Below are 17,746 nucleotides of genomic sequence, written 5' to 3' on the forward strand. Positions count from 1 at the left end.
AAAAACCAGAGCAGTGCTGGGTGTCATGCTAAGTGCACTGGCTGCTCCTGAGATCTTCGCTGTGTGCTCTGCAAACCAATTTCTGCTGCTTCAGGTGGAAAGGTGGGATTTTAAAGGCTTCAAAGGACAAACAGGCTGCAAATAAGCCTTCTGTGGCTATTTAAAAATAGGCCTGCAGGGACATCATGATTTTCATCGACCTTGGAAACAAGAGGATGCAAACAATGAAACTTGGGGTGCTTGTAGTCAAAACAGTGTTGTAAAATTGAGCTCTATGGGCTGAGGACGTGTAAGAATATACTTTTATTGTGTAACTAACTGCATAAGTTGAATTTACAATGACCAAAACCAAAAGAAGACAAAAATATTCAGGGATGCACTTAAAGGCATGAGAATTACTTGAAATTAAATAAGCTACATCTCTATGGCAACATCAGGCCAGTGCTAGAAGCTGGATAGCCTAGCTTAGCTCGTCTTAGTAAATGACTTAGAAATGTGTACAGCAATTAAGCATATTGTGCACTACATTTATTTTTTTTATCATAAACAGATTCATTCATTTATTTGATATGTCTTACTTGACAGTTGAATTTTAAGGTAGCAGGACCCATTTTAGTGATCTGCAGCCTGAGGCGGATCCAGACTTTTGTTCCTGGGGAGGCCATGGGGCACCGACTGATGCATAGATAGCAGCCTGTTGCGACACACAGCCCTCATAGTTTATTTTAACACAAGTCCAATCTTGACAAGGTCAAACAAAGTTTAGGGTTTTGGGGTTGTCCCTGGGATGGCAAATCTGAATTCAAGGGTGGCTCAAGTTGCCCCTGGCCACCCCCGGGATCCACTCCTGATTGGATCGGAGACTAAAATGTTAAAGCTTAATAAAAAAACATAAATAAATTGTATTTCTTATGGAGAATACATTTTGTCCTGATTTCTAATCTCTCACTCTCCATTAGCAGTGTCACAGTCTCATATTGGAGTCATTTCTAGACATGATTTGGCTGTGACACCTCTGTAAATATAGCAGAAGCATAAACTCACACGTTCATCTAGCTGTGGCTAACCAGAGCGTGTGAACCAGCCTGACTTACAGACTTACAGATCCATCCTGTTCTTCATAGCAGGTTTCAAGCCTTACCAACAAGCTGCCAAAATACAATCATCCTATAAAGTAGAAGTGATTCAGAAAAAAAAACATTTCTTTATCAGCTTTCTGCTTCATAAGAATTAACAATTATTAAGTCAAGTCCTTTACATTTTCAGAATCAAATCAACCTTCCCCTAATCATGCATACAGGCGGATGTTTCACATATCTGTGCTGACACCTGGTGGCCGCATGTGTCTCTGCATTTCTGCAGCTCCATAACTTGAAGCCCCCTATCAAATATAGCTGTCTTGATGCATTTTTTGTGTGTGTTGGAAAGTGTAACATAAGTTAGGTGTTCAACAGTAATAATGGGTAATAATTGCTCAGGTCTCTCTAGTGTAGAGAATGAGACCCGCGTCTCAGTGAGACCTCTCTAAATACAGATTTAAAAATAAATACATGGTAAAAATAAATGGTTCAAGGCTATCCTTTGGTCCTGAGAAGTTAAAAGTGGTTTCTTTGTCTGACCTGTTTGATGGATAAAGATGACTTCATAAAATAAACTAAAACACAACACAACAGCTGACAAACATTGACTACAAAACTGTATCATTGCTACAATCATTTTCATTAAGTTTGCACTTATTCAGTATTTCTTGCAAAGACCTGTAAACAATTGAATCAGTTTCCATTGGTAACAATCACATTTGAGGCTCCTATGTGTAGGATTGGATATTGAAACTCTGTTCTGAAGTCAAACAATCTCAAAACATCAACAGATTAAACTAAAACCTCAAGCCCACGGGTTAAGATCGGTGTACAAAGAACACATTTAAAATTCAATAACATCAAGCAAGCCAAATACTTTTGAACTGCCTGTTTTTAAAGAGTGTCTCTTAAAATAAAGATGAAAGCCTTCAGTTTGGTAATAAACACATATTTCATAGGCCAAGTACAGAACATTAAGGCAACCCTGCATGGTTAAGATCACTTTCAGTACAAATATTTCTGCACTTTAATGCTTTTAACTGAATTGATATTCAATCATTCTGTGCATCATAAACTTTATTTTATTTCTTTGAATTTTGTTCTTCTGGGAGGATTACATTTCTAGTTTTAATATCTGGATGAACCCTCTTTAAAGGTTTTTAATGCAGGGTTTTTTCTTTTTAACGAGATGCTCCTGCAGTGGTCAATATGAACCTTGTTACAAAGTACACAACTTTAAGTAATAATTCTAAAACTGTAGTATGTACTTTAATGTTCTTCCAAGACTTAAACAAGTTTTAGACAAGTTGTGCAAGTGTCAGACTTTGAGATGTCTGAGATCGTTTCACCTTAAAGCAAAAAGCTGAAGAAACAACAACACACATTTTAGTTCACTCCCTCTTGCAGCCATCTGCTTTGTTTGCAACATGCTTTTCAGATTTGCACAATCTGCAGAGCTGTCAGCAATGTTTTTACTTTCCATCAATAACTTTAGGTAAGACTGTGCCTAGACTCCATGGCAACAGTGTATTGTGTAGTGTGTTTCTATGGTGCTCTTCACTTAGTACAGCTGTAAGTCTCATGCTGGATCAGCATGTTTGTTTTTCTCGGAGGGTCATAATGTTCTCTGCAATCACTGAACATGACTGTCCTGCAGGCTTTCATAAAAGTATTCCTGCAAACTGATTTCCATTGTTTAAACCAACAACCTTCCAGGGAAAGCCTATAACTCAATGATTCACACTTAATAATTAGTAACAATAACACAAGAATTCTCAGAGATGGGTTTTTGTTTCCCTGAACCTGATAAACCTCATTGTTTGCTATTACTGACCGTTTGCTTTTTGTCTGTGTTGACTTTCTCTTTCAGATGATTGCATGAAGTTAATGAGACTGATTGTACATTGTAAAAATAAATATTTTGTCAAATTCTTTGAAGAATCATCTTCAGATGGCAGAGAAAGACAGGCAGCATTACTTCTTTGACAACTTTAAGCAATGCCATAAACATGCTGTCTTGAAATCGTGACCTGTTGGGGGTCAACCTCTTTGGTCTAAAATCAAAGCTCCATAAGCTTCAGTCAGGAAGTGAATTTATTAGCATGCAGTTATATTTCTCGTGCTTCTCTGCATTCACTTAAATCAGGCATGCTTTCTCCTCGTGTTCCTATGCTTATTTTCCGCACGTTTTTTCACATTTGATCCTAAAAGGTCATGACACTTGCCACCGTCTGATTGATCTGATTTAAAAACACCTGCAGCAGGTGTTTTTATTTCTCTTGACTGCCTGCTGTCATCAGTTGTCCCTTTTTGGTTTGACAAACTTCACTGACACATTTTGCAGCTTTGCTGGAACCAGCTCTACATCACCATAAATATCCAAAATGAGAGAAATCTTTGGGTCAGTGTGACAGACAGAGACATGATGGGAGAGTGAGATCTGAAGAGGGGCACTTTTGTTATTTATGAATCTTGGCTCAGGAGTGTTTTCATGAACAGGTGGAGGAAGCGACAGTGCTGCTGGCAGAAAGCCTGCATTATGGGTTATTTTCTCATCTCGATAAAACTACTTGCAGCATCCATCTGAACCCCACCGACGCAGTCAGTCTATTACGCGGCCTCATTTGATACAACCAACAAAAGAATGTGATTGCACTGCCATGCCTTTGATTTGCCTTGCATTGTCACAAGCACTGAGCTGCCGGCCATTACAGCATGCAGTAGACGCTGTGTGACACCACAATGAAGGTGTAATGTCACCTAGGAGAAGATTTCATCCTGTGTCACCTTGCCAGATCATTAAAAACCATTCGGCTACATGCGTAAACTCAGAGGAAGGTTTCATTATCATAGTGAGAGGACGAGATAATCTGTTTTGTATAAAAAGAAAAGACATCTTTTCATTTATCAATTCATTGTGATTTTTCATCTATCCCTTCCTGGACTCCTTTAGTTGCTGTCAGGAACTGATGAATAGATATAATTTAGTCTATATTGTATTTCTTTTATTCAGTTATGTTTGGCAAATAGAAAATATAATTTTTTATTAAAAATGTAATGGAGAGACTATTTTTGAGCCAATTAGACAACAACCATTTTGTCATTGTCACCATGTCTTTGTGACATAGGGTCACAAACATCAGCTCTAAAATTAACGGCAAAACACGAAGATGTATTTCAGAGTTTGATAATAATACCCCAAAGTGAAGGTGGGAAATGCTGTCATATCCTGCTAATGCAGAAGCACCGAGTGTGAAAAAGGACAACAGGAATAGAATGATTATGACAGCAACAGAGTATAACTACAAGGATCTTATTGCATGGACTAAGCTCAGTATCTGTACAAATCTTGCCCTTACCATAATTTTTAATGAAGTGATATTTGCTTTGAGCTGGTGCGAGACCCACAGGTCATCTGACTCAGATGCTGGGCACCGAGGCTTGTATTAAGGAACTGTTTTGTTAGGTTTTTCCACTTTGCTGACGTCAGAAGACAATCTCAGTCAATACACTGACCTCAGAGTCTTCGGGCATGATAAGCATTATTGGGTTTTAGTACTTTACCAGAGATTATTAGTATAAATGTTGAAGTAGCTCAAATTGGCTTTCAAAAACACACATTTGGAAAATGTTTTGTGACAAGGCTTCTTTTTTGAGCTGATTTAATTGGTTTAGAAAGACTTAATTTTGCCTCCAAGCCCCAAAGTCGTAACAGGTCTCAGATCTCTTTTAAGATCTCAGGGAGTCCTAATGAAGCTTAGAGGAAGTTAATAAGGAAGTCCTCTTTCGCTCACCCCCAAGTTCACTCAGCTGACTGTGTTTACTTTTTTCGTCAAACAATAAGATCATGCCACCAAATCTGTAAGTCAAACTGTCAAATTTAAAGAATATTTGTTTCTGTTGTGGTCACTAATCATTTCAGTGTCATATTGTTTTAAAAAGCACAGTTGTTTTCAGCCAGCCATGAAATCTAACCAGAGTTAGGAGAATATTGTTTTGAACCACCGCCCAGCTATGTGTTCTCTCCAAGCCAAGACTTGGTGTTGCAATAAAATATTTTGCATTTGTTCTCACACTGACTGACACATTTTCTTTAGATCACATGATAGCTTTCCATTGCTAAAGGCACAGAACTGCAGAATCATTTGGTCTGGTAGTATGTTGATGGTTAGTGCTTAAGTTCTGGATAAGTTCACATAATTTTTCTATTTAATAGATGCTACAAAGTTAAATGTAAAGATGGAGTCAATCAGCACAGGAATTATAGAAAAGCAAAAACAAAAGACAACTTTGCAAAGTTACAACACTATAGGTGCATATTGCATCTCTTCAATTTTATAAAGTGTCACAGATCGGGAAAACCAAGAGGAGGACGCAGATGCAGAATCAACAAAAGTCAAACAAACACTCACTTTCCAAAAACCCAAACAGGAGAAAACAAGGAGCCAAGGGTAAACCGACACCGACAAACACATACAATGAACTGACACAGAAGGGAAGAAACACAGAGACTAAATAGACATGGGGTAATCAAACACAAGCGAGACTAATAACACAGGTGAAGACAATAAGGGCAATCACAATGGAGGGAAACACAAAGAGGAAGGAATGGACACAAGAAACACTGAAGACACACAGAACTCAAGAATAAACAAACCCCACTAGAACATAGAGAAACACTAAACACTGAAAATACAAAACTAAATAATACCGAATCATGACATAAAGTGTCTTATAACAATGCATTTTGATGTATACTTGTGGTATTCTCTTCTTCTTTTTCAAAGAAACATAGACCAGAACAAACAAAACGATAAGAGATAAGTGAAATAGAGATGCGATTTTTTAATCTGACATACTAGCCTGCAAAAATTAATTCAGACACAAATGCACAGCTCCTAGCACAATGTTTGGATTCAAATTGTCCATAAATTCAAAACCTAACAGTCAAAGACCATTACAGTCATGCGTAATTTCAAGAATGCCATGCGTATTTCGGTTTATTAGTGGGCTAAATATTGACACAAGAGCAGACTTGTGCAGATGGCGACAAATGTGAACATCAGGTAAGGTGTGTTTGAGTTTGAACAGAGACCTCGTAGGCTGAAGCTCTGCTGCCTTCACTGACTCGACTCCAGCGGAGCGCAGACGGAACCAGTTGCACAAGTTGCCTCGACAGGAATATTGAGGAGATCCGTTTCGGCGATGTTCATCATTTACTGCCTTGCTGAAAGGACTTGTATTTGTCTTATTCATTAGCCTTTCCATGAAGACAGAGTGGAAATACCGTTAACTTATGGCGTGGTGTGTGAGAGAAGAACAAATGTGAGGTAAGAAATGGTACCTTTTAACGAGTCCCGAGCGATATTAAAAGTTACTAGCATGTGAATGCGCAACATAAAAAAAAAAAAAAAAGACAACTTACAGTATTGCTTTATCAACCGCTTTATCTATTCAGTGCTGTTGTATCCTGACTTGAATAAGCATCACTACTTCTGGTACATTTAACTACGTAGCAAATTTTTACGCATGGTCGCACCCAATACTGCACGTGTTGCTATCTGTGTAGTAAATGTTGTAAACACTGAAATTTAAAGCCAAACTATTTTAATTCAAATTAGTGAATCCACACAGAAAGTTTGGGCAGAAGTTTAACAATAAAAGCTCTCACCACACTAACTTTTGTAATGATATTTGTTCACCTCTTAAGTGTTGAGTTTTTTTTGTTGGTATAAATGAATCATATCCTCATTCCACCTTCCATCCTCCTCCAGATTTCATTCCCACCATGTCAGCAAATGGGAGCTCAGAAACAGGCTGCAGGTCAGAGATCAGACCAACCAACACCACCTGCAGCCAGAAGGAGCTGTCTGTCACCACCTCTATCATCTCCATGACTGTGGGCATCTTGTCCAACAGCCTCGCCCTCTTCATCCTCATCAAATCCTATAAGCGCATCCGGATCAAGTCAAAGGCATCCTTCCTGCTGTTCGCCAGCAGTTTGGTGGTCACAGACCTGCTGGGTCACCTCATCAACGGCTCCCTGGTGCTGTATGTGTATGGCTCCCACAAGCAATGGGAGACGTTTGACCCTCATCGCATTGTGTGCAGTGTGTTTGGGGCGTGCATGGTGTTCTTTGGCCTGAGCCCCTTGTTCCTGGGGAGTGCTATGGCTGTGGAGCGCTGCATCGGAGTCACCAGGCCTATCTTCCACTCCACAGCATTAGCTTCTCACCACATGAAAATGCTGCTGGGACTCACCTGGCTGCTGGCTGCGCTGGTTGCTCTGCTGCCTGTGGTTTTGTGGAGGCCCTATAAGATTCAGAGCTCCAGAAGCTGGTGCTTCTTCCACATGGAGGAGCTCAAAGACTGGCTGGATGTGCTCCTGCCTCTGCTCTTTTCCATGCTGGGGCTGCTGGCTCTGCTGCTCTCCATCGTGTGCAACACTCTGACCAGCTTTGCGCTGCTGCTGGCCAGACTTAGACGCAAACATCACTGCAGAGGCCCATCCTACCACATAGAGATGATCTGCCAGCTGCTGGCTATCATGTTAGTGTCCTGTGTGTGCTGGGTCCCTTTACTGGTAAGTCTAGTCCTTTGTAGACCTTAAACCCTGCTTTTCGACTTTGAAAAAAAAAATCAAAGAGTACAGACTACATTGCAGGGGGCTGAGCTGAAAGTCCTTTGTTAATTCAAAAAAAGTTTACTGTTAAGTAGTTGCAATTTTTGTAGTTTTTCCATTTAACTTAAACTAGATATGATCCGAAATGAGAAATGTCTGCCCAATACATTCATACTACCAATTCTCCATAATACAAGATTAAAAATCATTTTAAAACTGATTGATTTTTAATGTGAAACTGCTTAATTCAATATGTTTACTGGTTAAACATGCGTATATTATTGAAGCTGTCTTCTTTTAAACTAGAGCCTTTTTCACATATGCACTCCTGAACATTTCTTCAAATTTCAGGACAGTCTGCCCTCAAATCTACCTGATTTGCATATTCCCATTTTAACTTCACAGCAGGAAAACTTACCGTGTGTGCTGTTTTTCTCTCTATCTTTCTTTCTTTACAAAAATAATGTTTTTATGTCGGAGTTATGAACAATTACGTTCACTAAAGGTGTATTCAATGAAAATTGATACCCGATACTAAATACCTGAGTCCCCAAAGAAGGGGTATCAATACTGGTATTGGTTCCAGAACATTTATTTTATGTATACTCCCATATGCCAAAAATGTTCTTATATTCAAAGCACATCTTCTTACTAATGCCTTTCTGGGTTTTGTACGTGACAAAACAAAGTGACAAACTGTTAGAGACATGGAAATTGGTTTTGAAATGAGACAGAAAGTAGGCAGGTTTTATTATCTATGACATGAAAGCATTACGCTAGAAAATATTCTTCTTTTTAGGGTCCTTGTGCCATTGTATTTCATTTTGAATCTGTCCATCCCTCACATTCTTTCTGCTACGGCTCTAATCAATTTATTTTCGACTTCAAGACTGAAATACTTCAAGAGTTACCTATTTGACCTTTCCTCTAAATTCCATCAAATCTACAGTAATGTCTCTGATCGCTCTCCTACACACCCCACTGTCTGACAAAGCAGACATTTCTCTCCCTCTCCTGTTCATTAAACAAGCTCTGTACAACACACCCCCTTCAGACCTTTAATTACCAATATACAATGTCATCCACACCATCTCTGCCTACTGGATGTGTTTATGGAGACGAGCTGAGCAGCAACCATCACTCCTGCTGACCTATAGAGCAAAATAATGATCTTATCTCTCATGTAAATGAATGAAAACATGATCGCTGCTTTAGAGACTTTTTTGCTTCTGCTTCAAGTGAAGCATTGGCATGTCCTATCATGTTATGAATTATAATATTGCTTGTTAGTTATCATGTGAATTGGTATTTGAATATAATATCTTGCCAGATTTGTGTTGAATCATACCCTGTACAACAGATACTGTATGCAGAATTTTCTCTCAAATGAAAATCTCATGTACTCCTGAAAATTTCAGGACAGCTTCCATCTGAAATCTTCCTGAATTGTTTATTTACACAAGTCCCTCATAGCAAGAAGTTTTTCTTGGCAGGGGTGGGGGGTCTCAGGAGGCAAGACATGGCTTAAAAAGGCTCTGTGGAAATCCAAGATAGCAGATATAGTCCAACGCTATAGCTGTGCCTGAATTCAGGGACAGAAGGACCCAGCCTTTGTAGCCCGTATTACCCGCCAACTCATTTAAAATTGGCACACATTGAATTGCGGGATATGATAAGCCATGAAGGAGTCACCTGATGGATTCTTAGTTGTTTGCCACATTAGAAGGAGCTTTCAAAATGGGCCAGATTGTTAACGCTCCGCTGTGTCATATTCACTCTTCAAACACGTAAAGTACACAGCCCCTCAAATGGAACATAGCTTGTACTGAGAGTTTTTTGCCTTTATATCAATCCTACATGTAAATGGATGTATTCACAATATCATCAAATAAAAAAAGTGGATGAAGCTGCTTTATCACAGCACACAAGGAAGGATCACAAGAATAAGGAAAGTGAATTATTCATTAGGATGATGTATGATGCCCTTCTTACATCTTTAAATGTGAGTTGTTAAATATATTATTTAAATTCTAATCCTTCATTATTTCAGTAAAGCCTGGCTCACACTGCAGGATAATCGGGCCGATTTGAGCTCAGATTCTTCCTTCCCGACAATCGCAGGGTCGCTCCCCACGCAAGGCTGCTCGGAACTGATTATCTGCTCACATTATCTTGTAGTGTGAGCGGTTCAAAAATCCAATCTTAGATCGGGGACGCCCCGATTTATTTCAAACATGTTTGATATTAAGAATGTAAAATCTTGACGATTACGTCATGAAAGGGTCCGGCAGAAGTTGTGTGTGACTACAATATAATCAAGGGAGACAAGGGGAGGAATGTAGTCATGGCAACCAGCGGCAGGATGCAACTAGGTGTTTTTTTTTTGTTTTTTTTCTGAAACTTGTATCCATATATCTACGATTGTATCTACTTTCATATATCCTACAACAACTTTCACTTCCTTCTCTTTCACCATCCGCCGTCCTTTGGAGTTTTTAAATGAAACTTTATTAACAACTGTCAACGCTCCGTCACGATTTCACTCGTACAGTGTGAGCTCTCCGGCCGTGTCCGACAATCAGGTCGTACAGTGTGAGCACATAAATCTCAAGGTCTGGTTGGGCGTCGTAAAACGATCCAGTCGTACAGTGTGAGCTGACATGCCACCTCGACTTTTATACAATCGGGGATAAATTGACAGTGGGAGCCAGGCTTCACACACTTCTGGCTCTGTATGAGATCTGATCATTTCATACAGGAATAAAATGCTGCAGAGGGGTTCAGAAAGTTTTTTGTTTTTTTTACATTATTACTGCTTTATTATATGCACGATGGTCGCACCTATCACCCACTGGTTGCAGAATAAATAAATGTCTTCACCTCCGCCTGCTTGTGCACAGTGTATTGTCCTGAATATTATCTGCTGCATATAGGCTATACATTGCTCACTAAGACTTGTCAAAGAAATGTTACTCGGGGGCTGTCAGGAAAAAGTCTAGGTAAAGCAAGGGTAAAAAATGTGGCTATATGTCTTCTTTGAAATGGTTATGTAGTTGTTTCCATTATTTTTTTGACAAATGTGCAGATCCGTATCATCATCCTGAGCACCAGAGCCACAGACGAGCCTGTCTCCTTCAGCCTCCTCATGGTGGTACGTATGGCCACATGGAACCAGATTCTGGACCCCTGGGTCTACATCCTCCTGAGGAAGGCTGTTCTGAGGAAACTCTTCATGTTGTTTCACAGCTGCTTTGGCCCAAAGTCTCACGACCTTCACAGCTGGCAGCGCAGCGTGCTCCGCAGTTCAATGGAGACCAGCAACCTGGCTGCTGGTCCGTCTTATGGCCTCAGTAGATTGCCACTGCCGGACACCGCCATCAAATCCATCACCTGAGCCCTTACTCAGTGCGCTGAGCTAACATAACAGGAAGAAGCTGTAGAGATCTCAAACTTTGTTGGACTACATTTAAAGTTGTTGTATTTATCGCAATACACTCGTATGCCTTCCTAGGACTTCTGATGTTGAATAATTATTTTCAATATGGGATTAACTTCTGACTGTGTCTTGTGACTCTGTGAAGAATCTGTTTAAACAGTTCCCTGTGCTCCTCAAATATGTCATCCACAGTAGGAAAAGCCATGTCTTTATTGTTCTTTTTCTTTGGAAATATAAATGTCTTTGTTCTTATAAAAGTCCTTCCTGAAATGTTCATAAAACAGCACCGGCCCTGCTCTAAACTTCAATGTACTATTTTATACTGGCTGTTTTGATTTTCTTTCTTATTTTGTTAATCTTGTTACTGGGACAGGCCCTCGTCAGAAACGAGGAATGCAAAAAACAAATTGTGTTTTTGGCTTCAAATGTGGATTCTAAGTTGATGGAGTCATGCTTGCTAATACAGGTTATGTTACAAATCTGGATGTTAATGTGAACAGGTGCAGTATGTAATGGCTGTGCGGAACTCAATGTTAAAAATCAGAATGTGTCAGATTATATAATTGAGTCCATGACACCGTCTAAAGAAATTTTTAAGTCCTACCAACACACACTGTTTAGATAATTATAAAACAAGTAGGCCTACATCTCCACAGTTTAGTTCAATTCCCTTTTTATGAATGGCCTGCTTTTTTGTGTTCCTATGCATGTAAAAGGCTGTCTATAAATAGAAAATCATGCTAGATTGTTTCTATACATTTAATTAAATACTGAAAAAAATGTTCTGAGACAGAACAGGGCCTGCCGATCAGTCAGCCTGCTTATGAACTGTCAAAGTAACGATCTGCACAAGTGCTGTTGTGTCATCTCCTCTTTAAATCTTTGCAATTTTTGAAATGCATATCAAAAGTGTTAAAGAAATCCAGAGTACAACAGAGCAAATTGATTTCTATTAAAAGATGGTCTGTCGTGATGGGCCAGGTTGTGTGTGATAGGGAAGAGTTATTAAAAAAGCCCTTCTGTTTCTATGACATCAGGAGCTTAGCAGCAGGACAATTAGAGACTTTTCAGTGTTCCATTTCAATAAATTATAATTACTTAATTTAAGTCAATTATATCAATTATAATTTAAAAAGTAGAAAGACAGTGACCTGTTATGTGCTGATAGAATCCTTGCTAATTACAGATCCTGCTGCTGCTCTGGGGGATTTAGCACGTTACGGCACACTGCTAACTCATCTTTGAGAGCTGTGCTCTATTAAGGACAAAGTAATCACACAATATGAAATGATATAGGCTACTAAAGGCTGAAACTGCCTGATTGTGTAAAAACAGAAAGTAAATATGAAAAACTAATAAATAAAAGTAGTAGCCTATGTTTTTGTTTTCAATAATGAAGTCTGCTTGGGGCGCTGGTGGCGCAGTGGTTAGAGCGCACGCCCCATGTATAGAGGCTGTAGTCCTCCAAGTGGGCGGCCCAGGTTCAAATCTGACCTGTGGCTCCTTTCCCGCATGTCATTCCCTACTCTCCTTCTCCCTGTTTTCCGACTCTATCCACTGTCCTATCCGTCCAATAAAGGCACAAAAAGCCCCAAAATAAATCTTATTATTTTTTTATTATTAAAAAAAATGAAGTCTGCTTGAAAACAGAATAAAGAAGGGGAATTACTCATTGGGATAGCTTATTAAGCTCTTCTTACTTTTTTAAGTGTGAGTTTTTAAATGTATTGTTTAAATTCCAATCCATTATTATTTTTAGAAACACACTTCTGGTTCTGTAAGAGATATGTAAGTCTGAGTACAACTTGTTGTTACAGTTCATAAAGTGTCCTCTAGGTGGCAGCACAACAACATAACCCCTACATCTGATAAGAAGAAGAAGAAGAAAATTCCGTATGGCATGTGACGTAATCTCTTCCTCATAACCTCCATCTTTCAGCACCGCATGCCTCTGTGGATATTTGAGCAGGTTTGGGATGCTTAATGCTGTTTTTGTTCGCTGTGTGAGGTGTTTGTTGAGTGTTTGGTTGTTGTGTGTGTTCGCAGCAGAGCTGTTGGACTGAGCGGAGCTGTGACACGCTGTGTGTTCAGTCTGTAGGCCCAGTGTTGTGTTTTCATGTCTGCAGCTGCTAAACACTTACACAGCAGACTGTCTGCTGACAAGCTGAAACTAGTCTGGCTTACAATAACAACATCGGGATATAATTTCCCCTTTAATTTCTCTTCGTAATATATTTTTTATATTGGTTTAACATACTGATAAAACGCGTTTTAGCTTGCTGTCTTCTGGTCATGTAGTGTGTGTTGCAGCTCATGTTGCAGCTTAGTGGAAGAAGCTGTGTGCTCGCTGTTTAGCAATTCAAATCATTTTATTATTTGTTTTTGACTGTTAAAAATAAATTCTCATACTGTAGGTGACAACATGAATCAAGAGAAATTGGCAAAACTTCAAGCCCAGGTTCGGATAGGAGGAAAGGTAAGCTGACATAAAGGAAGTTGTGATGTTGTGATGTAAGGTGAGATTCACTTAAACATAAATTAATGTCATTTTGCTGTTTGAATTATGTAAAAAAAACTAACTATGATGATACCGATACGTAAATATATCTATTTCTTTCTTTTTTTTTTTTTTACAATTGAAGTCTTCCAACCTGTTAATACATTAAACCAATAATTGGTCATTATGCATTTGGAAGCTGTTTCAAGATTTGTTGTTTGGCTCTTACTTTTTTCTGACATATTTTGGATTAAACAAGGAAAATAAGGGAATAGGAAAAAAAAATAGGGGATATTTTATAATCAGTTTGTGAGGACTTAAGGTATTTATTTCAGTATGTCTTGGTTGCATTTTGATTCCTTTGTATTGCATTAAGATAAAAACAATATTTACAGCTAACTTCCTTGCTCTTTAGAAAATAAAGTGCCTGACCCACAAACACATTACTCTGGGAAATGCATAAAATAAAACTATCTGTAGGGTTTATGAAAACATATTTGTGGATTAAAAGAGGAGATGTAAACTTAACTTGGAGACCTGAAGTCTTTTGATTTGAGAGTTTGTTTTTCAAAAACTTAAATTCCCCTGAATAATTTTTATTTTTCCTCCTTATACTTTCTGATATTCTTGTAAATCATCTTCAGGAGTGACTTGAAGCTAGTTTAATCTCTACTGTTGTTTCAGGGATCTGCACGCAGGAAGAAGAAGGTTGTACACAGAACTGCAACTGCTGATGACAAAAAGCTGCAGAGCTCACTTAAGAAGTTGGCTGTCAACAATATTGCTGGAATTGAGGAGGTAAATTGGTATGGATCATCTGAGAAAAGAAACCCTGAATGTTATCGCCTTGTCTTTACATTAATATGATTTCTGTTAGTTTGTTAATGTGAACAGGAATGCATTCTTAAATGACTGGTCTGCTCTTTTCAGGTGAACATGATCAAGGATGACGGGACTGTGATCCACTTTAACAACCCCAAAGTTCAGGCCTCTCTGTCCGCCAACACCTTCGCCATTACGGGCCACGCTGAGACCAAGCAGCTGACAGAGATGCTCCCCGGTATCCTCAGTCAGCTGGGAGCGGACAGCCTCAGCAGCCTGCGCAAACTGGCGGAACAGTTCCCTCGGCAAGGTGAGTGAGCCTGACTGTCTAAGACCTCAGTCACTGTAAAAGACAAATTATATGACATATTGTTTGTGGCATAAGACTTTATTTAAAGCTGCATTACACAGATTTACAGGTTTTGTTAAAAAGGTGAGAAGTAAATAACTGCAAATCTAAATAACACTGATTCAAAATATCACTTTTGCATGCAGCAGCACTTTAACATTTGCTACCACAGAGTAGATTTCCCAAGAACACAAAGTCAAAGTCAAAGTTTCACTGCTGAGAGTGAAAGAGTGTTCATTATATAGATCACTCACTCCTAGTAGGGGAGTAATGTATGTAACTGACATCTTAAATGATTACATGACCAGATTTTTAAAAGTGTAGGAATTGAAGGTCATAGACAACAGGTGGAGGTGTTCAGAAAGAGTGCACTTATTCAGTACGTCCTTAAAGGAGAGAAATATAGATGAGCTAGGTTTGTAATGACTTGGAGATGCAGGTAGATCTCGGAGGAAAACTCACATTCCAAAGGAAATGATGTGCACTAACCTGAGGCTGAGACAGTATATTTTATAGAATCAGTTTTTTTTATTTTCTGTGTAGTAGGGTAGGTAGCATCAGCGTGGTCACTACCTGGAGTTAGCATGGTCAGGGTCTGGGTCTGTTGAAAATGGCACTGATGTTTGGGCTGTGATGGCCATGTAGTAAGAGGAGGTAAGATTAAAAAAAAAAGTTCTGCTCGTGGGTATGGTGGCAGTGAGAGCTGGCATGGAGAGAGGGTTGTCGGCGCTCATTGTCCAGTCTTCCTGAGGTCTCATGGAGCTAATTGGACGAAATACAGGTGTAAGGAGGTTCCCACTCAACAACCCCAGTGATGTCCTGTTGTGGTTGCCAATAGGGGCAATGTGGTAGGGTAGGTATCGCGTTGTCACTTCCTGGTTAGCTCGCATAAACGGAGGTGGCAGTGCTGTCTTGGCTGTGATGGAAACTATGGACCATGAGGTAGGCTCTGTCACTTATATGGCATAGAGGCATAATCGGGAAGCAGGGTTTCTTCACTAAGTGCTTTTCCTTTCATTAAAGCATTTCAGATATTACTGAAGAAAGATAAGTTCTTACAGCAACTCATTTGTCGTTCAGTCACTCAGGCTGAGTGCTGACGTATATATTCATATGTATCTTGCTTTGTGCAGGCTGTATGAAAAAAGAGTTACCTGTTGCTACATACCTACTATTAAGCACGTAACCCTTTGGTCATGATCAAATCTTATCTAGATACAAATATGTAATGCAGTGTTGACTTTTCTTTTAGTAACCTGCCTGTTATCAACCTTGGTTTATTTAAGAGCCCCCTTGTTGCCTTGAAATCCCTCCTCATGATGGACAGTCAGACATATGATATACTCTGTAAAGACTTGAAACAATTTTTATCATTTAAGGCTTTATTTTTTAAATATCTTCACTTGACCAGGCTGTGTTGTACTACTACGGATAGTGAGGTCAGAAAAGTCATTTATTATTCTGGACTCAGCACAACTTCCATATATATATGTTGTTGACTAATAGTGAAGTCTCAACCTGTGAACTTTAATGTCATCAAATACTTTATTAAGCATCTCATCAAGTAGAACGTCTCTCTGACTTTCCACCACAAGTCCATGGCTCCCTACTTAAGACGTAAAGTAAACTGTTGTCAGAAGGACACAGAAATACATAGTTAATAATAAAATAATGTATTGCATCGCTACTTAGCAAAGCTCTGTAGTATTAACTCAAATCCTACTAAAGCAAGAGTATTTGTTGAAGACCATTTTCCTTGGAGGCTTGTTATACTTTTGGTGCTTAGTTATTATTTACAGCAGCAGGATGGAGTTAGTGATGATGAAGCTTAACACCCACTTGTGTCAGTGGATCTTACTGATGTGATGTTTAATACTATTTGGACAACAATGGCGGGTGGCACAGTTAATCAAGATTAATGAGGGTTGGGGAATGGATGATGATTATTAAATATACAAATATATATATATATATATATATATATATATATAAATATTGCATATGGGTTTACATTTTTTCAGAGCAACTTACTCGCTGCAAACCAAATCTACTTACAGGTACAAATAAAGTGACCTTACAGCCAAGCATACATATCCTGTAATCTGTTTTATTTTAATTGTGTGTTTTATTTTCAGCTCTCGACAGCAAGGCACCTAAGGCAGAGGACATTGAGGAAGAGGATGATGATGTCCCAGGTAAAGGCTTTTACATGCATAAAAGTCAGACTGAAGTGTGTTTTATTTCCACACATATCTAGCAATTCACAGAACACTATCCTAGGATTTCTTCCCCTTTTTTAAATTGTTAACTTGTGCACAAAGTCTTTTTCATGGTTAAACAGTAAAAATACCAAGTAGAGTGTTGTTCCGTCTTCTGCTGTCCTCGAAATAAAAAACACAAGGAGATCCTTTGTTATTATTTTGGAGAGTAGAAGAGAAAACCATCCAAGACTGTTTTGTTCCCCAGAATGATTGACATGATGTTGTTTTTGTCCTTCAGATCTGGTGGAGAACTTTGATGAAGCGTCAAAGAACGAGGCCAACTGACACTAATGAAGTTCACCTGCACAGAGACTGGACTGCAATGAAATGAAAATCCTCTTCATTGTTTCTAAGTCATCCTGACATATCAAACACTATCTACTCAAACCAGAGACTTTTCTATTTTACCATGATGGCCCGTGGATGTCCCATCCGACTGACTTGTTCACTTATAAAAAAAAAAGAAGAAAATAAATAAATAATGAAATACTCCCTGCTGGTAAATCCCTGCACCACATTGTCAGTCATGGTCAGGATAACTGTGGTCATTGAATCTAGTCTTACGACTTTTTTTTTGTTTATGAAACAAAATAAAGGTGATTAACATTTTTTACATGGTGCTGTGGTCATTGAGGACATTTTGTAAACATTGATGCTTTTCATACATACTGGTGATTCTT

General features: G+C 38.9%; 2 protein-coding genes across 2 annotated transcripts; both read left to right on the forward strand.

Moving 5' to 3' along the window:
- Positions 1–6,162: 6,162 nt before the first annotated feature.
- ptgfr (prostaglandin F receptor (FP)) lies at positions 6,163–11,588 on the forward strand. The gene is made up of 3 exons (XM_020650051.3): positions 6,163–6,409; positions 6,854–7,662; positions 10,787–11,588. The coding sequence occupies exons 2-3, from the start codon at positions 6,868–6,870 to the stop codon at positions 11,093–11,095; spliced, it is 1,104 nt and encodes a 367-aa protein (XP_020505707.1). The 5' UTR covers positions 6,163–6,409; positions 6,854–6,867; the 3' UTR covers positions 11,096–11,588.
- Positions 11,589–13,006: 1,418 nt separating this feature from the next.
- btf3l4 (basic transcription factor 3-like 4) lies at positions 13,007–17,675 on the forward strand. Its single transcript, XM_020650014.2, has 6 exons — positions 13,007–13,106; positions 13,552–13,613; positions 14,319–14,432; positions 14,565–14,766; positions 16,941–17,000; positions 17,305–17,675. Exons 2-6 carry the CDS (start codon positions 13,560–13,562, stop codon positions 17,349–17,351), a joined length of 477 nt encoding a protein of 158 aa, XP_020505670.1. The 5' UTR covers positions 13,007–13,106; positions 13,552–13,559; the 3' UTR covers positions 17,352–17,675.
- Positions 17,676–17,746: the final 71 nt, after the last annotated feature.

Source organism: Labrus bergylta, chromosome 6, assembly GCF_963930695.1.
Source record: "Labrus bergylta chromosome 6, fLabBer1.1, whole genome shotgun sequence".
Taxonomy (NCBI): domain Eukaryota; kingdom Metazoa; phylum Chordata; class Actinopteri; order Labriformes; family Labridae; genus Labrus; species Labrus bergylta.